The following is a 27379-nucleotide window of genomic DNA, read 5'->3' as shown; positions in this document are numbered from 1 at the left end:
CTGCTTTCACTTGCGAATCAGTCTTGCTGAGCTTTTAAGAAAAAATACAACTGTGTATAAACATGGCGTCTCTTCAAGCGTCTCTCCAAGCAATACTTTCAGGTTTGAAGAGGGTGTTTGATACAGAGGAAAGAATTCAGAGAAAATTGGATTATTTGGTGTTTTTGGCAACAAATTGTGAGGAAAAAACTGAGGATGTTTACCAAATGCAAAATAAGATGATGGAAATTCAAAAAATTGAAATGGAAAACGGAGATAAAGAATTTGAGCTTGTTGATATTTGTGACAATTGGTTTATTTCTGAGGGAGGAAAGAATGGAATATTTGAAGAGGAGTTAAATGGAGAGAAAATTTACTTCAAAGGACAGGACATAGAAGGAGAAGAAAATACTAAAGAATTTATGGATTATGAAATACTATTTGCAAAACATTTGATAACACTGCTGAGAATTAAAGACAAGCTGATAAAGGAAACAAAAGGTGGGCGTCAACATTATAATGAGAGATACCACAAACAAGACGGTGCAAAGATTACTTCGTATGGACTCGTTCAAAAATATGTTTGGAGAATTGGATCCACAAATGGCAGTAGATATAAGACTGTTCTGTTATTGGAGAGATACAGATTGATAGATGGAAGAGTATAATTCAAAATTAGGTAAACTTAGCTAAATCCATTGGTAATAGATATAGTTAAATAAAAATTGATAATGATAGTAATGTATACAATGTTGAGTTGTTATGATAAGTAATAATTGGATATGAGAAGGGAAGGTTAGAAATATTTTTGGACTATATATAAATATTATTAATAACAATAATAATTATAATAAAAAAACAAAACTATATACAGTTAAGTTTTAACTAATAGGGGGAAAATGTTATGATATAGGATATAGTTAAATAAAGAAAGGATAATGATAATAAATTATATACATGGAGGATTAGAAAAATTTGGTATTAAATATTATGGATGTTTAGCTAAAACAGGATATGAGGACTTAATGTTAATGGAGGATTTTACAAATAAGTAAATGAAATGCCAGCATGTGGTTATGTATTGAATCTTGGTATACTTAAGGATGAAGGATGTTTAAATAACTGTAGTCAAATAAAAGTGGAGGTATGATGATGTTAATATAGTAAATATTTGAGTTAAGATATTTGAATTAATATGAATTATATTGATGACGGTGGAAGAGATGCACAAAAGCTTTTTGTAACCAGCTGATATACTTTCTACAATATATGTTTGTTTTGAAAATAAATAAATAAATAAATTAAATTTAAATTTTTTTTATATTTTTCATAGTAGCTCCTGAAATTATTGAATTCAATCCAGCCAAAGGAAGCTGACTTCCAGCTGGTGACTCTTTTGGGAGTGTCTGATGCAAAACCTGCACAGGGGGAGAAAAAAATGTACAAGTTGTTTGTGTAAGTCTGATGCAAATTGATGCCTGTGTGGTAGCTCTCCATAAACAACATGCCGACAAAGCTGCTCAGACTCTTTACTAATTTTTAGAGCTTCTGACCTTTGCAACAGGAAGGGCAGATGGGTAAATGATACATTTATTCCCCTATTCTGCTGGTGGGTCTGAGACATTCGGCTTCCATTCAATCATATGTATTTCTTTAAAATGAGAACCGCACGCCAAGAACTTTCCCTTCTGGATCTTCTCCACATGGAGCATAGTTCACATATGGGTTCAATCAAATCAGCTTCTAAAATGTCACAATGCCCTCATTCACAGGTAACCCAGAGAACATTTAGCTGGTAATAAAACAACTTAGATATTAGAGGAGAACAGCTCTTTGGATATTCAGTACTGGACGGTACTCGGTAGGGACACTCAACATTGACTTTGCTCTACAGACTTCCGTAATGATGGATTGTGAAATGAGACATCTGAATGTATAAGAGCAACTTGCAAACTGAGAGAGGCCATTAGTAAGCCTATGAATGAAATAATCTGCAGCCTTTCACGAGAAACAGATTCCATTTGCAATTTCTTTCATGTTTTTTTAAAAATGTGTTCCTGTCATTGAACTACAGATGTGGCCCTACCTCAAACATACCCTGAAGTCTCTTTTGACCATCCAATCTGTTAAAATACTGGAGAAAAACTCTGCCAATGCAATAAAATTAAACTGCCAGATATAAAATGAGCCTTCAATACTATGTAAATGTTTCTATCCTGTTTCTATGCATAATATATTTAGCATATAAAAAGATGCCCTAAGCTAGAAAAGTTTTTTTTTAAATCAGCTAATATACATTCTTATAATCAGTTAATGAGGTACTTTAATCAAGATATAAAATATCCTAATCAATAAGCAATTTAATAATTATATGTGAAGGTACAGTTAATCAGTGATCATCAAGTTCCAGCTGTACTCAATATTGTACTGTAGCTCTACTTAAATGAACAAATAATTTTAAAAGTGGAACCAGATGGAGGGCTACTAATCGTACGCTGAATCAAGTCTTTTTCAAAAGTTGCATCAACAGACATGCTATTTTATACTGCATAAAGTTGGAAAAGTCTTCCCTTCATTTGGGCTCTGATGTTACCATTTCTTTGATGTACTGGCATAAATCAGATGCCCTGGCTGAGTATTCTACCTGTTTCCACTCATTCATTACAACTAACACTCTTTCTTCTGCTTCCTTAAGCTTTTTAAAAACATAAATATTATGAAAAGTAGCAGCTCATTACTGGAGATCTGATTTGGGATTTTCCCCCCTAATTGTCCCTAAAACTAACTTCTTTGTTCAGGTTTTTCTGATGCAACTAAATCTTTTCTCCCTGTTTGAACCATACTAGATTTACAAGTTTGCAAGTAATTTCAATGTAACTGCCCTAATATAAAAACCCTAGACCAGTGGTTCCCAAACTTGGCAACTTTAAGACTTGTGGACTTCAACTCCCAGAATTGAAGCAGAGCTGGCTGGAGAATTCTGGGAGTTGAAGTCCACAAGTCTTAAAGTTGCCAGGTTTGGGAACCACTGCCCTAGACCAAGGCTGTCAAACCTCCGGCCTGTGGGCCAGAGGCAACACGTGCTGGCCACACCCACTCCCGGTTTAGCGAAGGGAGAAAAAAGTCCTGATATGGCACGTGACACTGCTGTAATGACGTGAGTTTGACACCCCTGCCCTAGAACAAGAGTCAGCAACCTTTTACCAGAAATCAACTAACTGGTGATTCCCCCCCCCCCCAAAAAAAACAAATTGGTTACAGCCGAAGTATTGCCTATGCACGTGTGCATGGGTACATGTCACTGAAATTTGAGCAATTGCCAGTAGTCTAAAATTTTCCACTGGCCAATGCTGTTAGATTGCTATTAGGAAAATGGCTATATTTACAATCTACATGAGTTCCTCCAAAATCAATGTATTTCTTTTCAGTATGACTTATATATTTAAATAAGCAAACACAATATAAAAACATATTTTTATAACCAAGTCTAACACAACTGATGCTTATTGTTCACTATAATCAGTATTTTAAAATATCAAATAATTGCTTTTTCATGTAAAAATCTTCTTTTGTTGAGAAAACTAACTAATCTACTAGTTAAATCTTAGACTAGAGTACATAAACATCCCAGCAAATATGGCTAGGAGATTATAGAACTATAGTTCTAATTACGTGAAATTATAATCTGAATTCTTCTTTTGCTAGTATCCCAGCCTAAGACTAATTGCAACTCCTAAACAGAAATCCCTCTTCTAGAATCATGGAGTCTACTGGGTCAACTTTGGCCAGGCACATACTTATGCTATAATTCCATGGGCCAGTCACATATTGCAACAAGCTACTAGTAATGTGTGAGCCTAACCATTGTATTTAAGAATAAACTGCTTTTGAGATTAATATGCTACAACAGGGAGAAATGAAAATTAAGTATGCTACCTCAAGTTGCTTGAAAGACTATATTAGCCAATTCCCTATATTGAGGGAGAAGATTTGGAATCTTCCCCCAATGTTCAAAACAATTACTGTTTTGAACAAAACTGTTCAAAATAGTTAGAAAAGCGGTGTCCAATGGGTTTATTGCTCTGGGAAATGACAGAAAACCATCTTCACCTAAACCCTGGTGGATGCCTTGATTGACATGCTGTATGCTCACATAAGGGATGCGGTGGATCAGTGGCTAAGACGCTGAGCTTGTCGATTAGAAAGGTCGGCAGTTTGGTAGTTCAAATACCTAGCGCTGTATAATGGAGTGAGTTCCTGTTATTTGTCCCAGCTTCTGCCAACCTAGTAGTTTGAAAGCATGTAAAAATGCAAGTACAAGAATAGGAACCACTTTGGTGGGAAGGTAACAGCATTCCATGCACCTTCAGCGTTTAGCCATGCCGGCCACATGACCATGGAGATGTCTTCGGACAGCGCTGGCTCTTCAGCTTTGAAACGGAGATAAGCACCGACCCCTAGAGTCAGAAACAACTAGCACATATGTGCAAGGGGAACCTTTACCTTTTTGCTCACATACTTCCTTTTCTAATTATTACTGGAAATTTCCTATTAATTGATTTTCTGCTATTACGAACTTTTGGAATGAAAAGTACTATTTGAATCTCTTTCAATCCTTCTTGAAAGAAATTTTAAATACTGGTTTAAGGACATACATATATAGCACACATACTCATACACACCACACACACACACACACACACACACGTACACGAAGAGTTTTGTGAGATGGGACAAATGGAAAAAATGGGAAGACATAAAGCTCTGGGACATTATTTGGAAGAACTAAAGATCATGATTGTTAAAAGTGAATGGAAAAAATATAAAGTTGATTTATTTGATGAGTGTTAAAATAGAAGTGCTGCTATCTTTGGTAATCTTAATGGACTGTTGCTAACTAGGACTGAATGACCAAGTTTTAAGGATTTATTATAGATAAAGAGTTGAGCTATAGGAATAAGGTTATTTTAAGAGGTCATAAGTTACTAACATTGTTTATATTTGTTGTGATGAACAAGGAAGACAAGTCCCTGAAGTTTTCTTGCTAAGGTTGTTCAGAAATGGTTTACCATTGGATCCTTCCTAGGATTGAAAGTGAGTGCCTGGCCTCAAATCACCCATCTGGCTTTGTGCCTAAAGGATTAGAACTCATGGTCTTCTGGTTTTTAGCCTGATGCCTTAACCATTATACTAAACTGGCTCTATTGGTCATAACACCTACAACTGATTCTCAAGAACAGATGTAGCACGATCTGAATTCCTGTCTGGATTCCTATCCAGATTCTGGGCATCCCATATGCATGTGGTTGTCCCTGTGGGCGATAATTTATAGTTTCAGATTGCCCTATGATATGTTTCCTAATTTAAAAACAGTTTGAAAAAAATATGGCAAAGGGAAAGCTGTAATACAAGTTTTGAGGTGTCTGTTTCCTGGTATATTTAGGTTATTATGTCTCTGGATTCAGCTTATTGCAGTTGCCAGCTTGGAAGACATTCTGAGTAATTCAATTCTGCTAATGGAAATTGGTTCCCATCCCGTAATGTATTGGTTCAGGGTTCTTGGGTGTTTAAAGATGAATTTCACATGTGAGAAGTTTTACACATGTATCTTTCTTTTGGCTGTAACTGCATTCTGGTAAAATGTATGAACAAGAGGCAGCTGCTCACTTTAGACTAAATGCAGAATTCCTTTTCCATAAGATCCAAGCACTTCAGCTATTGCTTTGTGTTGTAGTCTGAATTTGATTTGAATTAGGAGCCATAGAGATACAGAAGAAATGAGAACTATTTTAAAAGACTTTATCACATATTCATGAATTCTTCTTGCTAAGGATTAGCTCTCATTTATGCACATGATACTTACCATTTACATATACACTATCCCACGAAACCACATTAAAAACCAATAAATTAGTTTTCTAGATGGGATTTCAGATTAAGATTTATTTAGGCCTTTAGCTGAACTCAATAAACCAGGAGTGGACAACCACAGTATGTTCCCTTTCTGACCTGTGGACTCCCAAAATTCCTTCCAGATGGAAGACTTCAGTGGGACTACTTAGAAAGGGAAGCAAAAGGATAAATGAATATGGGAATAACAGTGGGACAAGATTACAAGCCTATGGGTGTTAAATTCACATATAATTTTGGAAAAGCAAAACAAAACAGCCCTTTCTTGTCCGTATCTCTGTGGCATTTTGTTTTAAAAATACTATTTAATAACAAATCATCAAAATGTTTACACATAGTGATATTCAACTACAGTTAGTCCTTGCTCAATGATGGTAATTGGGACCAGAATTTCCCATTGCTGACGCAACTGTCATGTGCCAATTACTCATCCTGTAATCATGATGCGGCTCTTTCTATTGCCACTGTTAAGTGAATCCACAACGTCATATGGTCATCTCACCTTAACCCATTGATTTTGCTGGTTGAAAGCCATCAGAAATGGTAGCAAACACTGATTATATCACCATGGATGACTCCCCTGTGCCGAACGCCCAAATCATGATCACGTGATTGAGGGTTTGCTACGATGGCCACAACTACATGGACCGTTCATAAGTGCCATTTATTCAGTGTTGTTCTAACTTCAAATGGTTGCTTACTGGTCGTTAAATGAGGACCGCTATTCATATTAGAGAACCTGTAATTTTAGCATTGGTCAAATGTTCCTTTGTAGTCAATGATCAGACCTACGTCCTTGAGCGGCAAGCCATATGCAATGAGGACAAGATTGCCCCTAATAAATAATAGCTTACAAAAAATTGTAAGCCTCTCGACTCTCAACAACTCTGAGAATCTCACATCGATAAAAGAAGTTGCAATAAAACAGAAAGAAAAAAGATGGGGAGTGTGATGAGGTGAGAGTCACCACTCTCATTTGCCAAAGGCCCGGATGAAAAGCTAGATCTTTACGGTTCTTTTAAACGAGAACAGTAGAGGCCATCTGGATCTTGTTCCCAAGGGCAGGGGCTGCCACAGAAAAGGCAATGACAAACCTAGAGGTGCCCAAAACAGACTTTTTCTGCTAGATTGAGCCACAGCATTCCTTTTCATTTCCTGGCTGGGGTATCTCCCATATTCTATCATATCACACTGGTTTTTAAATCATAGCACATTTGGCACAGGAAACCTCACACTTGGTAGCTCTTTAAAAAAAGGAGCCTTTGCTACTACTGCAAAGCTGTCCTGAGCAGAGGCCTCTCTTGCATTCATGGTGATGTGATGCATAACTGTGCCTCCACAATCTTAGGCTGCACCTAATACAAACCAGCTGTGAGAGAAGCTTGGGAGAAAAGGGACAACTGCATTTCTATACAGGTTTTAGTTTTACGAAGCTGAAGCCACTGCAGTGGCAATTTGCCAAACACAGTCTCTCCATCTCCCATATTTTCCACGATGCTAGATGTAGCTGAAGTTTATAATGCAGAGTAATTTACATTTCATGAGGAAGTACTGAAAATTATATTGCAAAAGCAAGTTTCAGAGGCTCCCCGAAGGAATATTGTAACAAATACCAAGGGCTGTGTCAGTGAGACATCTAAATCACCACTGCTAATGTGTACAATAAACATCATAGGTACTTTAACATGTAAAAGAAGATTGATGCTGAGTATCCAGTTGATGCAATATGTATTCCACAAGCCACAGAATCTCATCAATGTGGGTTTGTTTTTGCATTCTTGTGGTTACAGAAATCAACTGATAATAATAATTTTAATAGCAATTTTCTTAAACATTACAATTAAAAAGATAAAAACTAATGCAAACTAAGAAAAATAAAAGAATAACAGTAACAAAAATAAGTGCAAAAAATAAGAAAGAGAAAAGAAATAGAAAATAATATCGTAGAGCAAAAGAACAGAAATATATAAAGAAATTACTTTTCTCTTCATCACAAAAATAAACAATTTTAGTAATTTATCTCCTTTAGTATCTAATAGAATAAATGTCTTCTTCCCATAAATCCAATCTCTTATCTTTAATCAAATCCTTAAACCATTTTCATTTCAATCCTGATACAGTAGAACCTTGCGTCACGAAGACTTCTGACCATGACAAAATCGGGTGCCAACCAAAAATTTAGCAATTTTTTTGCATCTGGTTGCAAACAAATATTCGGATGGGTATCAAACACAGCCATGGTGATTTTTCCTGCCACAGTGATTTCCCATTCTGCGCCATTTTTTTTTGTATGTGCATACCTAGTCAGTCTTGCTTCCGGTCACAATCAAATCGGGTTGCGACTAAAGGAACGGATTATGGTTGTGACCGGACGTTCCACTGTATCAGTAAAAATCCAATAAGGGTTATCATCAGAGATAACAACATATCTATTTTAAACATGATCATATAAGCCAACATTATATTCCTCCTTTTACTGCTAATAGTCTTAATTTTTTATTCCTTTTAATAATGTCCTAGCACTTGAATTCTTTTTATCACAAGAAGTCCCATCTTCTCATGTTTTGTTTAAAAAAGAATTTAAAATGACAGCACTTTTTCATGGCAAGGATCCTTATAATTAATTTCATAACCTTATTCAAATCCATCTAGACTCTTGATATGTTTTGAAACTTTCTAAAATCAAAATTTTAACCATTTCTTCCTGCTTATTTCAGATTTTTTTTTTTAAAAAAAAACCCTTAAACTTATCTATAAAGTTTCTTTGGCTAAGGGTTGAATGAAACTTACCCGGTGCTATAAAACTTGCCATTCCAGAGGTTTTTAATAGCAAAAAAAAACAGTTAACAAGGAGTTTTCAAAAGTGATTAGTAAAGTACCGGTAAGTATTTCAAACGTGTGTATAAAAGTTCTTACCACAGTTTGGGCCAAGACAGTCCTCCTTGTCTCCCAGTGCTAAACCTGTTATGAGTAGTGACTTCTGGAACACTTGTGAGCGACCCCAAGTCCTCTCTTTATTTGGACAGGAATCCTGATCAGCTACTCAATTCACCAGCTCTTCATTCCGTTATTGTTGTCTGCTCTATTCTCAGTGGAACTGTCTTCAGTTCTCTTATTTCTTGGAAGTAAAAACTTGACTTATCTTCTTTGATTTTCATCTTTTCCAAGTCCCCCCCCCCCAATAGATCTGCCTTCCACAACATATTGCCTGATCTAGATACTTAGGAACAATGGCATCCGGCCAGTATACTCTTACCTTGGGCCCCTCCAGATGACTCAGCATCAATGCCACACCTATGACACATTCTTACAACCTCGTTTATCTCAGGAAACTGAGCAGATTATCTTCTGGATCATGTGCAACTTGTAGAGCAATTCAACTTGCAAAAGAGCTTGGGAGAATTCTTGATTCCTCCCCCTCTCCTTATTTGAACTTGGAAATCTCTAATAAATTTTATAATCAACCTTATCAGATAATCTAATCTTAATCCTTCTAGTCATTCAGTTTCTGCATTCTGAAGGAGAAAAAAATATACAAAGGCTTGATTTGCTCTCTGCATTTAATTCCTGAACTGCTTCCCAGCCTTTGAATTACTTTCCTTTCCCCACCCAACACAACACACAGTCAATCTACACTGCAATCGTCAGAGCTGCAGTTGCTGAGAAAAATCACTGACTGAAAAAAGTTAGTGTTGTGCTATCATCACAGCTTTTAATGGGATTTATATGATGGAGGAACATAAATCCTTTCTCATTATATTAACAGTTGAGATGTTTTATAAACTGCCAAATATACATAACATTGGGGGAGGGGGTTGAGGTTACAGGAGAGACAAGCAATTTCATTTTACCCTTTCTGCATAGAGTGAGAACATTTTTGTTACTCTTAAGGACCAAGAAAACAATGCGATTATTTTTGCCATCTCCCATTGACTAACTAGCAGGAATACTTCAGTATTCCCTGCCCATTATCAGCAACCTGAGATGGATAGGAGTGTAAACAATGATCCTACAATGTAGCAGTATTTCCCAACCATGACAACTTCTATACGTGTGGATTACAACTGCAACTTCAATGGGATTGGCCCACCCAACTCACTCGGGCGGAAGGGGCATGCCGCAGATTCCATTGGCCAAGGAATCGTGCTTGGCAGACTCTAGGAAAAGGCTTCATCTGCCACAGCTTTGTGTCCCTAGAGATGAGATTCAATTCATTCCTTTGGAGTCAAAACTTGGTTCTGCCAATTGTCTTGGGATCCTGATGGGGGTGTTCCATGCTGAAGGTGGGTTAGTAGACTGAGAAGACACCACCTCTACATCATCTGTATTTGATTCCTAGGGATTAATTTTAATGTTTTAAACATTTTAATCTTTTAATACTTTTGTTTTTGTGATGTTGCTCACAATGAGACGGGTGCCATGTACATCATCAAATGAATGAATAAAAAGTCCCAGAATTCTCAGGAATGGCAATACTGAGCACATCACATCTGAAATTGTCCAGATTAGAAAGTCCTTTGGAAGGATGAAGAAATGGCAAGCATGTTGAGATAGAAGAGCCTGTAATATCTTATTAAAAGTAATAAACAGATGTCTAAAGGATCTAAGGATCTTCTAATCCAGTATTCTATTCACACTGCGACTGACTAGCAGCTAACTAGAACATTTAAGGAAAACAAAAATGTAAATCCATTTTCTTACACAAGTTTCATAGCAACTGATATTACCACACTGAAGGTATCTATCCACTGAGATTAGTAAACGAAAGAGATTTTCATGCCAGCATTAGTTAAATCCTTTGAGATTTGCTTGCTTAGGGCATGCAATGAGCACAGAAAAGTAGTGATACTGATATTTCTGATACTGTATTGGTTTATCACTAAATAGTATCACAGTTACATAACAGGCTGGCATATTCTGCAACATACACTGCTAACTGCCTCCTCATGTGTGGAAAGGGCGAGATCTGGTTTTAATAGAATTCTTTTGCCCCCAGGAGTTATTAAAATATGTTTAGGAAAAAAGAAAGTAGACCCCTCTAACACCGGTGAAATCCTCCAAAGTCTGCTACCGGAGTCTGCTACCAAGCGCGCCTGAGGCACACCAGCACAGCACTAAAAAAAGGAACATTTTGAAGCTTTCTAGGTAAGTAGAACAGCGAAGGGGGCGGGGGGGATCCATTAGATTAGCTAGAAAGCAGGAAATCCAATGATTCTAGCTAATATAAATCGTGCATCACAGCTGATTGTTGGAAGTACCAGTTTGCCTGAACAGGTAGCATTATTTACTACCGGTTCAGGCGAACCAGTCCGAACCGGTAGCATTTCACCCATGCCCATTGCCCATGCAATTCTGTGAAAAACTATAAAATGCACAAATAGCTCTTGCAGAAGACATTGTGCCAGTTATGCCATGTATTTTTTAAAAAATGCTCAAATCAAAGTATAGGACTGATACATTCTGATTCATAGGAAGGTAGTTTTTAATCATACGCTATGAAACTTTCTCTGAGAGGAGTGAAACTAAATCCAAAGATGATTTCCTGCTTATGCAACTGTTCCATAGGCATTAGTATGAAAATGCATATGTATTAGTATGAAAACTGCCACATGCTATTCTATCCTATGAAATCTTATAGAAAAGCACCAGTAGCTGTTGTCCTTTTATGTGACAATTTCTTAGCTACAACTTAAAGTAGTGTATAGTAAAAAGACAGTCAATTTTACCTTGCTCAAGACAAAGGACTAACCACTTCTCAGCTCCAGTATCAATCACTGTAAATATTTAATTCATTATGCTGCAAGAATTTAAGGAGTCTGATAAACCACAAGGCCAAAACTGTTTCTCCATGCACAATTTTATGTACTTCCATCACACTAACTTCCTTCTTTGCAAGTTGCCAAGAAATTAAAAGACGCTTGCTCCTAGGGAGGAAAGCTATGGCAAATCCAGCAGCCTACTAAAAAGCAGAGACATCACTCTGCCAGCAAAAGTGTGTATAGTCAAGGCTATGGTTTTCCCAGTTGCAATGTATGACTGTGAAACTTGGATCATAAGAAAGGCTGAGTGCCAAAGAATTAAGGCTTTTGAACTATGGTGTTGGAAAAGACTCCTGCGAGTCCCTTGGACTGCAAGAATGTCAAACCGGTCAGTCCTAGAGGAGATCAACCCTGACTGCTCTTTAGAAGGCCAGATCCTGAAGATGGAACTCAAATACTTTGGCCATCTAATGAGAAGGAAGGACTCAGTGGAGAAAAGCCTAATGCTGGGAAAGATTGAGGGCAAAAGAAGAAAGGGACAACAGAGAATGAAGTGGCTGGATGGAGTCACTGAAGCAGTCGGCGTGAACTTAAATGAACTCCAGAGGATGGTAGAGGACAGGAAGGCCTGGAGGAATGTTGTCCATGGGGTTGCGATGGGTCGGACATGACTTCTTAACTAACAACAACAAATTTCCTTCTAGGTTAAAGAACCTTAGTGTCAGCGTTCCAAATATCATCCATAAATAAATCAGAGTCCAAGGCAGAACTATCCTTAAACTTCCAATTTCATAAGAGAGACATGTTGGCACATCTGTAGCAATCCTGAATCTGAAAGCTTCCTGGGTTACCACCCAGTTTAAAGTTCAATATCTTGCCCCCACACCCACAAGTTCATCACATGGTCCAATCTTCCTCTGCCACGCTGGCATTTCCACCCATCTAGTTCCGGTCAGGTGCAGAGGTGCAGAGACAAAGAATGACCTTGGGCTTCTAGAAAGGAATGAGAACACATTCTACAATTCTACTCCTTACTATTCCCCCTCCCAATTACTACACTAATGAAACAGCATAGAAAAATAATAGTGTGTGTAGCAGGCCAAAGATCCTAAAAGGAATGTAACTGCAGGCCTGACACTTAGATTCTGTTAATGGGGATCCTCTATGTTCTACGTCCCTATTAATTTGAGTGGCCCTTTCTGGCAAAACTCCAGCATTTAAAAAATGCCAGTAGAAACATGTTCAGGCAGCCAATGCAATGAAACCAGGTTACTCATTATGAGGAATGTCAAAGGATCCAAGGGAATCCATCTCTTTCTTTGGTTGCAGGGTCAAGTGTAAGGAACACCTCAATTGGATTTGAAAGGCAGAGGGAGAGGGGCTGGACTGCATATGCAGCTGTTCTGGTTTGTCAGATCAAGGCACTCTGCTGTATAGCCAACAAGACCATTAACGTAAGGCAATGAGGTCTTACAAGATGCATGGTGGGGGGGGAGGGGGGAGTGCTTGTTTTCCTTTAAGAGGCTTGTGAAAGTTGGGGAATAGAGGGGAGGGAAACAAGAAGGGTAGCCTGCCCTCCCAGGTGTATGCAGTGTGGGAAAGCTCTAAAAGCACATTCCTCAAAAGAAGGAAGGAAATGTTCTGAGCATCCCATGAAGAGCTTTCATCAGCACTTTGGAAAAGTAAATAATGTCCAGAGATAAAGAGCTTTTTAAAAGACATTTAAAAAAACCATGGTTGGGTGGACTCTTTCTTCTTTTAAACAGCTGAGATTAATTTATTTTTGATGGAAAAGAATTTGCGTCTCTGGGTAGTATTCCACCCTTAAAACTGCTTTGTGAATGTATATGCTCACCCTACACACAATACCATCAGTGAAGTAACATTCAGTGACTCAGTTCACCCAGTGCATTACTTTGAATACTGAATTCACCAATGTTCAGGGTTCACACAATTGATCAGTCGGTCTGGATCCACTAATCAAACCAGGATTAGCAGCATGTAAAGCAGAGCCCCATAGAGCAACTACTGAAAATCTTTGAGTAAACGAGAGTCTACTTATACTGGGATTTATACTGGAGACTAGAATTTAAAAAATTGTGAAAACAGATTCATGTGCACAGTTGAGAAATTCAGAAAGTGAAAGCTCATGACATCCAAGATTTAAAGTGGGTTGTTGAGAATGCAGCACAATTATTGTGTAAGAATAATGTCTTTTACTGCAGTCATTCTACTTTCATGTTTGTTTCTTTTATTGCTTCTCTTTTCTTTTTTATTCCCATGTCGTTTTTCTCAAAACCCTGACAATGCCCAAAACAATAGCCCATTCCACGTTTAGAAACTCCCATTGCCCTTGCATTCTTCACTAATTCTGTCAGTATTTCTTCCTATACAATCAAAACTATCTTAAATGTATATTCATTGCTTTAGTATGTATATGTATGGATATTTGCTGAAACCACGTTTTACTACATATTTCTAAACAGCTATCAGTCATCATCCTCATGCATTGTTTTTCCATATTCACTCATCTCATCTCAACCATCAACTTCAAGTCACCAGTTAGAATACCGTCCCCCCAACCTGGATTTCATTCATTGCATAATTTCTCCCAAAACTCACCTCCTGGTCTTCTATTATCATCATTCATTGGAGACTATTATATTGCCAATTTATGGATTCCGAGTTTCATAAGCACCCATTCTAATATAGAAGGCGCCAATTCATATTTTGCTGATACACACTTTAGCCCTTTTACTCATAATTAAATTTATTGGGATATATTTATTGATCCAATGCCACAGGATCAGATCACTTAATTCAATTCTGGTACAACTTAAATCAGGCACATGACATATTTTTCTTTCATCAATTCATTTTCTTTATTTCTAACTGTAAGGTTAGGTAATGGTCACTTCTGATACATCTTGGTGAATATGCCACAAGCACAATCACAGTCCAGTTCCACCTCAAAACTGTTCATGCTATTCCTTATAAGCTAGGTTCTCTACGCAGAGACTACTTTTAACCCAACATACTGCTAACTGCATCCCATAAGTTGGATCTATAGGCAGTATGCTGATATATATTTAGAGTGCAGACATATTTAATATCAATGAACAAATAATTATGTACAAACAGAGATTTAAATATAATGACATAAGTGCAATCGGTATTCTAAAAATTTTAAGCAAAGAAATATGGGAAATAATGTAATAGAGGCAGCAGTTTGTTCAGGAAACAACGTGATATGACTATATATCTGTCTAGTCATGCAAAATAGCATATTTGTATGTGTTCTTGTGTGTGTGTGTGTGAGAGAGAGAGAGAGGGTGGGAGAGAGAGAGGGTGTATGTGTGTGTGAGAGAGAGATGAAATAACTAAAATCATTTGGGTCTTCATAGAAAAAAACATAATGATTTTAAAACATTGTACCCATTTTGCGAAATTTAGATCTTTTCCTTTTTTAAACAAATAATGTTTAATTGAAGATTGGTGAGCGCTGTTTATTACTCTTGCAGTACCGAGTAGGTGGTTCTGTGCAGCACTGTCATTCTGAGTGCTGTTTGAGAAAATTGTTCCAATGGAACAAAGCAGAATGCTAAAGTAGACATATCGACCCTTTCTGTAAGTGTTCTTGGCTGAAACAGATTTTGCATACTAACCATGCATTTGGTAAGCATAAGGTGTCTGGCCTGATGTTGCTGTGCTGAAGCTGGATCCATAGCTAAGAAACCCACTCTGACCAGGTGAATGGCTCAGGCTATCTTCTGTTTTGATGGCTTAGGAGACAAAAAAGAAGGAATATATATTACTGGAAAGCTGATATGAAGCATGCACACATATTTGAGGCGCTAAGATTATTTGTAGCAGTGTTTGTCCCTACTGTACCCCACAATTCATCCAGCAGAAGATGGAACAATCTCCAAAATAAAGGGCAATATGACATAGTATTTCCTGGATAGGAAAGGGAAGGGAAACTGTAATTGTTCAAAAGCAGGGGGGGCAATTTGAATCCCAACTCTTATTCATATCTTAGAGAATAATGAAGGTTCTATTAATGGTCTTTTAAGAGAATTAGATGTTTTTGTACAGCATTTCACGTGTACTCGGCATTATTTGCTGGGGGAGTTCGCAGAGTATACAGAACACCATATGAATCACATTTTACCTTTAAAATAGAAGAGATCCCACTGCAAGCTGTGTGTCTGCCCAATAACACTGATTTATGGTTACCTCTTGCAGCCATTTTAAAAAATGAGAGCAAATTTCCTCACAGGATAACAATGGCACACAACCTTGATATTTGCAAAGTCATCTCCTCGTGAGAATATCTGTTGTACTAGGTCTGGGCATTTTCTGCATCCTAACCCCTTAAATGTTGCCACCTAGCAGGGCTTAGATAGCACACTTTCATGGTACATGACTTTGCCCTCTGGAACACCCTCCAGATCTGGTACCCTATCCTCGTAGTCTTCCAAAAAGCTGTGAAGGCCTGGCTTTTCCTTTAGATAGTATGAGTCTGGAGCCCAGGGAAGCTCTATGTATCGTTCTGGATATGTTGCATTTGGGCTCCAGGAAGTTTTTCGTTGGCTTTTATACTTTTTACTGTTTTTACTGCTTAATTATTGTTTGTGAGTTGCCATAAGATTGGCAGCTATAGAAATCTTTTAAATAAACAAACTTCCCATGCCAAAAACAAGCCAATTTGTTTGGGCAACCATGAGTGATTATAAGTTACTATTGCCGACTCCATCATTGTGGGTATCTGAATTGGACTTTTGTGTGTCTACGGTAGGAGAATTTTTTTTTTTGTTTCCCTGACATTTATATTCTGATTGCAATCGGCAACTTGCATGCAGAACGCTCAACACATTATAGGCTTGGCCACAATTAATCCTCAGTGACAGATGCTTTCTGGAAGCCTGTTTCAGATAAAGAAATAACTTGGCACCAAATTAATTTCCACATAGTTTTCCGTTTTGTCTAGGAACTTGGGATAGTTTTACTTTTGAGCCAAAAAAACAATAGTACTCCATTGTTCTTGGTTGTCTGCCAGGTGGGATTTTTCAGAATGTACAGAATTGCATGGTGGGTGTAATGAAGAAGGAGGGGGGAAAAGAGGAGAAGTTATTGTTCAGAAGATGCAAATAGGTCATCTATAGGATGTGTAAGAACTGTGCAGACTTGACAGATGCCCCCTAACCACAGATCTTTGTGAACCAGCATAAGTCCTTTCGGGATGGTGGAAATAAATAAATAAATGAATAAATAAATGTTTGAAAAATAATGGACCAAAGACACCAGTTAGTCACCAAAGGACTAGTCTTCACCTGCTGTTAATAACAACTGTTCAGTGTTTTTCTTGGCTTTTATCCAGCTAATATAACTTTACATACATAGTATATAAATGATTCCTGGAAAAAAAATTCTCAAGCCACCAGGATTAAAATTAGAATCATAAGGCCTGTCATTCTACTATAGAGAGATGTTTATGAACTGGTTTGAAATTCTCTTACTTATTTAGTAGATCAGGAACACATTTAAATTTTTAAATGTATGAATGTTTTAAAAGTCCGTGTCAATTTATTAAGTTTCAAAGATCATAATCCAGGATATATGATGAATCATGAAGAGTTCCTATAGAGCGGAGGTCTCCAACCTTAGCAACTTCAACAGAGTTGAAGTCCACAAGTGTTAAAGTTGCCAAGGTTGGAGATCCCTGCTATAGAGTATATGTCTACTCATACGTAAGCTCCATGAGATGAGAGTAGAGAATTTCAGGGATTAAATCTGTCAACTCTGCTTGCATAAAAAAGCCTCGGCAGATTACAAAATATTCTATGTTTGAACCTCTCTCATGGCCAAGTATTACATTTTATTTCATGCTTGATTATAAAAAGAATACAATGTCTCATGGGTCATAATATACATTTAATAATTAACTTTCTCTTAGCACTGTTGAATTGTAATACCAGCTCCTTATTTCTATTCTTTTAAACTACGTATATATGAATACTGACCTAGAATGTTGAAGAACTGATTAAGAGGCAACTGCTGTAAAAATTACAAAATCTTTAAAGGACGACTAAAAAAAAAACCTAAATGTATGTCTAATATTATTAATTAAGAAGCAATGCAATGGGTTAGAACATGTAGTAACCCAGTTTGAATTTCTGGAATCTGAGATTGCTACCTAGAATTTACCACAAAGCCTGTCATGCCAAAATAAACTGAAACTGAAGTGGGCTGGCAATTTAAATTTAGATTCAGTATCAGGAAACTTGTTATGGTCTAGGTCTTGGAACAGTCGATAATATGAACATGCTGACTTATGCTATGTGATTCATTCAGTGGGTATAAGCCTACAATCACTTTAGGTTGGTGCAGAACAATAACATATGCAGAGTTACTTGTATATACTGTACCTAGAAAATTAAATGGATCAGTATGTTTATTTGCACAGTCCAACCTTTGGGCCAGTTATTTTAATTTAAGACACATATCGTGCTCTTTACGTTCTCAAGAAGTTTGTATGCCGTGAACCAGAAGTTCTTAGAAAAACTAATAAATAAAAAGATCTTTCCAACTTGAAAATATTACTTACTTCATGACTGCTTAATGAAAAAAAGATCATGGCTAAACAGGGTAATTTGGAGCTGCTTAGAATATCAATCAATCAATTTTGTTTTATTACCAGTTTTAATTATTGTATAATTATTATTATTAATAATTGATTGTTTAATTATTGTATGAAACAACATTGTATGAAAAATCCTGAATTAAACCGTTTAGATACTCTTCTGAGATAGCCTTCTCAGTTGCATACTGCAGTAATGTTTTGGTTTTCCAATTTAGGAGACATCGATACAGTTAGATTTACAGACTTGATGCAGTTCAACTATATCTATCCCAATGGTGTGTTTCAACATTTTTTAGAACCTCTTCTGTAAGTGTGGCCTGCTTTGTGGGAGTGGCTGGCCAGCCATGTGATTGGGTGGGCATGGCCAACTTGTAAAATGTGGTAAAACTCACTTAACAACACTCTTGCTTAGCAACCAAAACGTTGGCTCAGAAACTCTGGCATTGACACGCGCAAGTCTTAAAGCTGTCAAGTTACAAGACCCTTGCACCCCTAACCCTTTAGAAAAAAAAACCCCAGGGGTGTTCAAACTTGACAGCTTTAAGACTTGTGGACTTCAACTCCCAGAATTACTCCTCTTGCTCTTCATCTTGATGATGTGCGGATGGGCGGGGGGAGCTGCAACCAGTTCTAAACGGCACTGTAGATTTGTGGAACCTCTTCTATAGAAGAGGTTAGAACTGGCAGGAATCCACCCCTGATCTATCCAGATAATTGTAAATCAAATTGAAATGCAAACAATTAAGAAAGCCGAGTTTTTCTTATTAACCAGTGCACTACTTACAATAGGAAGGAATTCCATACGGTTGTCCAGGGGGTGGATACGCAGTATAAGCAGCAGTTTGTTGGATGCCTGCACTGTACTGAGTCTGCCCATATGTAGCCATTGTTGCAAAGGATGGAACTGTTACTATATGGGGATAATGTCTAATCAAGAAAGAAAGAAAAATATTTACATCAGTTGATCACTTTCGGCAATGACTATGAGATGACATGAATAATTGAGGCTTTTATTGGAAAGGAAAAATATTTTTTTTCCTCTCTCTCAAATAATTTATCTGCAAAATGGAAGCACATGTTCTCTGTAAAAAATAGCAATGGAGAGCTAAGAGGGTTTTTCCCCCCTTTAATCTAATTTTCTTTTTGGGAAAGGGTGTTATTTTAAATTCATGGTCACCTTTCCTCTGGATAAACATTTTATGTTTGGTATTATACCAGTAATTCTATTACAATCCTGAAATTGTCAGATCCATATTTTGCACTGTAGTTTTGGGCCAAACTCAGAAGCAGCCCTATTATAATCCATTGAAGTAATTCAGATTTCCAATTCAAGAAAGTATTGTGATTGGAATATCAATCAAATCTGTCCAAAAGGCACTTTGTGCCATAAAGGCCATATAATAGTGATGGTTATAGGGTTACCACCAAGTTATTAGCAATATTTTGGTTTTGTCTGACAGTGCTTCGGTCTAATAGTCATTACCACGAATGGATAGAATTCTCTAAAAAACTACGACACAAAAAGCTGTAAATAAAAGGAAAAAATGCATAAGGATCCTGATGGTAACGCCCTTCATACTCTTAATGATTTCATGCAGCAATTCCTGATCGATTTTAAACAGAAGATGAAATTTATATACACTAAAGTCAAAGCACATGGAATTGCCTTCTAAAAACATCCAATTACAGAATAGAACTCCTACAAAGCAATTGTGTCATGACCTATCCAAAAAAGACAGCTGCTTCAATTATACCAAAGCTACTGAGAGGTGAAAGAAAATCAGCAAGATAACATTCCTTTACTTCTCTCACAGAGCAGTCAACTCTGCCACAACTAGCTCCGATCCTTGTCCAAAATGGATTCAGAAAAATCAGTTTCTTTCAAAGAGCATAGATTTGGTCAGTTCACTAAATGCTCAAAGCTTAACACTGATTTAGGCCTGTAAATGTAGATGTCCAAATAATAATACTACTGCCTCTTTTAAGAAAGTTTGAATCAACCCCTCTCATAAAAATGATCAGGAGCAACAACATCTGCGTGACTAATCTATGAAATCTTGAAATGAAATTTGGGTACATTTAATTCAATAATAGAATAGGTTTGCTAAATAATCTGAATTGGTTTAAACCCATGGTAGGTGACATCATATTTTGGACTTATGTACTCTTCTACAACTTGATGTCTATTACATATGCCAGACTGCAATTCCCCCCTAATTTCCAGCATATATAATCAAACTATAATGAGATTAAAAATTCTGGGGATTTTTAGCCCAGCATATTGAACAATCAGCAGATAAAGGAAGACCGCCTGTCACTGAAGGCAAAATGCTTCTTGTGTGATAATATTTGCTGTGATGTGTGGACATTACCAAAATAATAATTTGCTTTCAGAATATATCTGTGTGTGTGTGTGTGTGTGTACATGCGTACCTATCTATGCTCATACTGATTAGCATCACTTTATAATTTCTATTCAGCATTAATATAAGAGAAATCAGAAGAAATGTGTTAAGAAAATGTACTTCATATCACAATGGAATATTTCTATAATTGGCTGACAATCCCTAAAAACAAATGTTTTATTCTGACAGCAATAATTCAATATAGTTATCTTACTTGGTAGTGTAAAGATGAAAAGAATGTTGAGGTGCAGATTTCCGGTTGCCTGTAAAACAAAATTTGCAGAGTTAATGCCATCAACTGTATTAATGTCAATGAAATAATAATCTGTTCATTGCTTGCCAAGATCTTTGAATAATTACAGTACAAGAATAATAATCACATCCATAATTGTTCTCAAGGTTATGGGTTATATTAATATAATATATCTGGACCCAGCTAAAGAAAGTATCAGTATTTAAAAGAGAGACAATGGATAAATGTGCTGTTCTTTGAAGGGGACATATTAATGCAAACATTGAAGTCACTTAGATAAGTCATTTAGTAAAATGAAGAAACAAAGTCATCAGTGTTGTCAAAGAATTCTCAAACCATTGGAATTTACTTATTTCACAAAGGCTTGAAAGTATCCATCTACCGCCTACAAGAGTCTAGCAAGACAAAATTCAGAACCATCAGCAAATACACTGAACAATTCTTAAGAAATTATTCAATATCTTTTTTTGGCATTTCTACCTTACCTTTTAGAAAACAATTTGGATATATTGTTGCAAGATAAAATGGACAATAGACGTTTAATCATTTGTTTTCAGTTTTATTTCAAAAATTAGGTAGTTTGAATTCATTTTTCATTTCTAATTTGAAGAGACCTTATGGCCACCATAGACAAAGCACTCATGTATTGTACCAACATATGGTCAAGACAGTATCAAGTCCTTACACACCATACATAAAGAAGATTTGTCATGCGTAAATCTACATTCATTTTCTGGGTACCATAGAAGATGTCACTCTTGTAGTACTACATACAATGGCTCTTTTCTTACATTGGCAGCAGCCAAAATAATCACCAAAATCTAGTTGGAATGATTTAATTTCCAGCTCAGGCACAGATAGGATAGGATAGGATAGGATTGTTGTCATCATTCTGTAATCTGTATATATGAGTTATGGTTTTGTCATAAGGCAAGATGGGTCTCTCAGAAAGCTATAAGTTCCTAGGAACAGCTTCAATACGTATTCACAATAGTTAAACACACTGTGACCAAATAGGGCTCCTAGTTTTCAACCACTCTCAGAATAATCCCAAACATTAAAAAAAAAAAACTGCTTCTCTTCTCCTCTCTTGTGTTTCCCAAACAAAACAAAGTCTCCAGTCATCATAAGTGAAGCCATGTTTGAAAATGTGTTGCTAACAATTTCTAAAATGGCACAAAACAATAAGACAACTATTTAAGCTTTTAAATCGTTGGAGGTAAGGGTTTAATATTCTCAGCCATCTCACTTCTCTCTCAAAATTTTTCTTGGCAAATAATTCAAGTAACTGTAAATCTGTATCTAAAAAAAATACAAAAAATTCTGCTTTTGATTAAAGATGATGGTGATGATTCCTGCTTTTCTTTTTTCTTTTCTTTTTTGCAAGGTCAACTCAATCTAAATCTCAAGACTATTTTCACTGGCAAAGCAGAATGTATAATTTCCATTTGCCAGTCTGATTGTGGATATTCATTCTTGAAAAATCCCTTGTTGACCAATTGTACGTTTTGCAATGTAAAAATAATTATCTCTCAGATTATTACATCACTCTGAGTTTGCTTCAATTTTCTCATGTCTTGCTAGCTTTCTTTTGAAGGCAGAGGATGGTTGAAATAAACTAGTGATTGTTTTGCCAAAGCAGCAAACAAAAGCAAAACATAAAGAGAATTGGATTCCTAGGCAACTTGTAACTTCCCCACAGTATAGTTCTGTTCTTAATTGGATTTTTAAATTGGACTGTTTACTTTCTTCAAAATGCTAATTAACAAATTAACTGATAATGGATATTCCATTTACAGTAGCCCTCCATTTACAAGCTCCCATTGTTTTGTGAATATTAAATTAATAAGAATGTGCTTAGTAAATTAGCATTTCAACATATTTAATGTTGATATAAAGAATCTCATTAACCTGGACTGTTTTCTACCCTCTCCAGATATTTTCCTTTTAATTATTCCATCATTTAATATTTGTTTCTGGATCTCTGTTTTAATTATCTCTTTCCTTCAATCCAGGGGCCACAGTTTCAACCAACTATTTTTTATGGTTTCTTTTTGTTCTAAATTACCTTCCCCTCTCTGCCAATAAATACCTGATTTATAAGAACTGGGATTAAAGCTTGTATTCTCTCACTAGCTAATTTTGAACATATTGATGTTTCCTTTTTTTAAAAAAGAAAACAAAATAAAAAATAAGTGAAAAGTTCTTTGGAATTCAGATTTCCAAATATTATTTTAAACCTACTAATTTTTTTAAGCCACATGTAATAGGTGCTAATTATGAAAGTTTAGCTTACTGCTTTTTCATTTCAATAATATTATCTCACTGATGGTACAAATATTTTTTCTCTAAGCCACCTTTCCCTTTGATGCCATAAAAAGGTAATTCAAATTTCTATTGCACTTACAAGTCCAAGGGATTGAAATAGATTGAAAAATCAGTGTGGAAGCCAGATGACTAGTTCATCTGGAAATATTTACTTCCCATTTGATCCAGTGAGATTTACTCATGCAAAGCAGCAATCCATGCCATGTTGCCAGTATTAAAAGTACATCTATCTATAATCCAGGATTTCCAATCAATGGCTGAGTGGTGCACAATTATGGAAATTGAATAAGGGTACAATTGTAGTCTCATCAGGTAAAATAGCTTTGGACTTTCTTTTTGGGGAAAGGACAGGACACATTACTGTAGAAGTCATGACAGCAATTTACAAGACAATGTCTGCTCAAAATTATTCATATTTTCAAACCTACAAGAAAAATTGTGATCCAGGGTTTCTGTCAACTATATTATAGTTGCAGGATTAGACTTATCTTCATGCCAAGAGTTAATCATTCTACTTAATAAGTGAGGGGCTTCTGTCATCTCCCTTTCAATAGGCAGATAGCTGGACTTTTAATTCCAGCAAACAATAGCTAGAACTGTACTAGCAAAAACTAGTCCAGCCACATCGTTTGCCAATAATTTAAAAAACAGATTTAACATTCCATCCTCTTTTCCTATCCCCATTATTTTTACATACTGTCCAAGTGAAGAGAGAAAATGGGAACTGGGGTAAGTAAGGCAGATAAATTTCCATTGCCTAACCTCAAATGCCAAAAGAATGCGTCTTAATACCTGCCAAGCATGAAACTTCAGACTGCAGTTTGGAAGGAAGATTGTGTGTGTGTATGTGTGTGTCTGTGAGTGTGAAAGAAAGAGAATGAAAAGTAATTATAACATTGTCAGCTTTGGATTCCTGATCTTTCAAAAAGCCACATTCGTAAGTGCAGCATCAGCATATCTTCCAGCAACAGGCAGGAAGGATTCAAAAGACCAATGTACCATCCTTTCCTCTGTCCATATCTCCTCTAAATTATGCACAACCAAAAACAGTGATATTGTATAAGATTTCACTTCCTAACGGGTTTCTATGAATGAATGGAAGAACTGAAATCCAAACACATTCAATATTTTAGAATATTCACATGCATGGCATATACTGAAACAAATGAACTGTATTTACCTGCAAACGTATAACAGTCAAAGTTGATTATGTATACTCATACGCTAAATGCAGAAACTTTCAGCAAGAGAACTGAAACTGGAGAAACTTGGAATAATGTTTAAGGCATCCTCTGAAGCTTCCCCAAATAAAAAAAAATAGGACAATATTTAAAGCAGGGAAACTGGAAATTAAAGTACCATTCTTTTTAGAGATTGCTGGAGCATACAAAGCCCAAGGCCAAAATCAGAGAAACAAACAATAAATGCATTCCTAAAATCTGCTTCTTTTCTAACGTCAGATATTAACTCAAATATCCTTTGAGCTAATGTTGACATTAGAAATGCAAAGTAATACTACAAGAGGCTTTCAATTACATATAGCAGGCATATTAAATCTCATTATTTTTACATTTAAATAAAAATCTTTCCTCAGACATTTTCTACTTTGTCCTTTAATTATCCTAAAACCAACAAGCAAACAAAAGCCATATTTTAACTCCTCTTTGATCTCAACCTAGTACTATCAATTCTGACCAGCTATATCTCTGCTTTATCTAGAGTTTCTTACCCAATGGTCTATAAATTAGAAAAGTTGAAATACTTTTGGGGTGGATAGGAGCTGGACTTAGAATAATGAAGATCTTCCACGCAGTCAAAAAGTAGAGCATTTTCTGTACATGTTCTTCATCCAGAAAAGAACTATAACTAGGAAAAATCCACGTATCCAAAATGGTAAATCTGGTTTTTTTCTCCATCTCAAAGAAAAAGATTGATACAAACCTAGGCCACATGCTTCTTCATTTTGCCTTTTACAACTCTATGTACGGACTCACAGTTAGGCATCTGAAATTGAAGCAGAATTGTCAACTTACCTTCTATGTCATCTGGAACCGTAGCATAAGTGTTAGAAAGGTTAAGCTTCAGAATGTCAGGATATTCTTTATTTACAGTCAAGCTGGGTGGTGTCACTAGATCTAGCATTTCCTTATACCTGGAGGAAAGCAAAGGGGGAGGGGGAGAAACCCAGATAATTTATTCATTAATTATGCACACTTCATAATGACTCCACTTTTTTCCCTAGGAATACAAATATTAAAGCTGATTACTTAAACCCAGCCTTCATATAAATTCTACATAAACAACATTCACGGGGAAAAAAAGTTTTCGTCAAAGGGAAAATGCTGAATTAAAAATCAAGCACTTGACTTTCCTTGGAGATTACAACTATATTTGATTAAATATTTTCCTGTACATCCTGGATTTTGCCATCAGATGATTACATTTATGTATTGCTTAAATGCCACAAGGACCAAGGTATTACCATTATTTTCCAATGCATATGATTTTATCTAGAGAAGTCACCACATGGTTTTAAACAGGAAAGCTCTTAACCGCATTGCTCTTACGGAGGATTTAAACAGAGGACACCATTAAATGGGAAAAATCCATGCTCAGTCAATTGATTACTGAAATGAATATGATTTAAGCAGGCTTCATTTTTTGTAGAATTGGGTTTAGACAAATAGAGCAGTGTTTCTCAACCTTGGCAACTTTAGGATGGGTGGACTTGAGTACTCCCTGTGGGATTCTGGGAGTTGAAGTCCACTCACCTTAAAGTTCCCAAGGTTGAGAAATACTGTACTACACTCTCCCTTTAAAAAAAAATCTTTCTGTGATCAGGATATCCAATGTCAAGCCAATTAGACACCATTTCTAATGTTACTTGGTTGGCTTTCATTATATTTTTCTCCAAAAATGAGCAAATACACAACATGCAGCATTTTCAGAGATTGATCTGGACAAATTCCCATGCTAGCTAACACTGTAAGTAATTACATTTTGAAAATTTGGAGACTCTGCTGAAATATTTAATAAAACCAATAGTATTCCTGGCTGATCTGAAAATAGCCAAAGCAGGTACAGAAGTCGTTGAACTTCCTTGAAGGAGACACCAATAAATGGAAAGTTACAAAATCTCCCAGGTGGTAACATTGGAAACCTTTTATAATTTTACCGAGAAAGGTACAAGGAAGCCATGGCCATGTAATCACCAGTAGTCAAGCTTTTTACCCTTTTGAATCTACAATTTGATACAGTCATTTTAATTACTGAATTAGTCTATTCATCTATTGTTACCTAGTTACTATCTAAGCTACTCAAATTGCAGTCAGTATTAGAGAAAGAGAAGGGGTCTTTAAATTCAATCCATCAACACCCCCCCCCCCCGCGCATCTTAACAAATTATGCCTCATCATAACATTCATAATTTTCTTACAAGGAGGACAAGCAGATTTTAAAGATCTTTTTTTTTTCTTCCATTGAATTGTGTCTGATTCTCGGAGACTGCCTGAACAACTCCCTGCAGTTTTCTTAGCAAGGGTTTTTTTCAGAAGTGGCTTGCCATTGCCTCTTTCCTAGGACCAAGCGAAAGTGGCTGGCTCAAGGTCATTCAGGTGGCTTTGTGCCTAAGGTGGAACTAGAACTCATACCTCCAATTTTCTTGTCTGATGCTTTAATCACTAGACCAAACTGGCTCTCAGATCTTAAAAAATACATATTGATATTTACTGCTTGAGTTTTTCAAATATCTCAGGTTTTGCTGATTATTCAAGTTTTTAAAACTCTGATAGTTCTAAAGCAGGGCTGTCAAACTCGCGGTCAGTGGGTCGGATGTGTCATGTGCTGGGTATGCCCACACCTGTTTTATCAAATGGGGAAAAAGTTACGATACATCACATGATGACAACATGATGACGCAAGTTTGACACCCCTGTTTTAAAGGACTGATAGTTTCTCAGAAATCTGATTAACATCTCTGCAGTTAAGTAAGAAACAAAGGAATTACTGAGAACAATGTGTTTCCTACAAAGTCATTTGGGGAAAAAATCAGCTCAGGTTTGAGCACTGAAGATGCTTATACAGTTGTAGAAAATCAGTATGC

At 36.4% G+C, this 27379-nt stretch overlaps 1 protein-coding gene across 1 annotated transcript in view; it reads right to left on the bottom strand.

Moving 5' to 3' along the window:
• Positions 1-25428, bottom strand: part of EYA2 (EYA transcriptional coactivator and phosphatase 2) — a 65856-nt gene extending 40428 nt beyond the window's left edge. The window contains exons 1-4 of the mRNA XM_032218385.1: positions 25311-25428; positions 20911-20959; positions 19076-19218; positions 15314-15430 (exon numbers count right to left, since the gene is read on the bottom strand). Coding sequence (XP_032074276.1) covers positions 15314-15430; positions 19076-19218; positions 20911-20959; positions 25311-25419 — 418 coding nt within the window. The 5' untranslated portion in view covers positions 25420-25428. The remainder of the gene's footprint in view (positions 1-15313; positions 15431-19075; positions 19219-20910; positions 20960-25310) is intronic.
• Between the last annotated feature and the right edge of the window lie 1951 nt (positions 25429-27379).

This window comes from Thamnophis elegans, chromosome 5, assembly GCF_009769535.1.
Source record: "Thamnophis elegans isolate rThaEle1 chromosome 5, rThaEle1.pri, whole genome shotgun sequence".
Taxonomy (NCBI): domain Eukaryota; kingdom Metazoa; phylum Chordata; class Lepidosauria; order Squamata; family Colubridae; genus Thamnophis; species Thamnophis elegans.
Note: the sequence above shows the minus strand (reverse complement) of the source record. Positions and strands in the feature narration are given on the sequence as shown.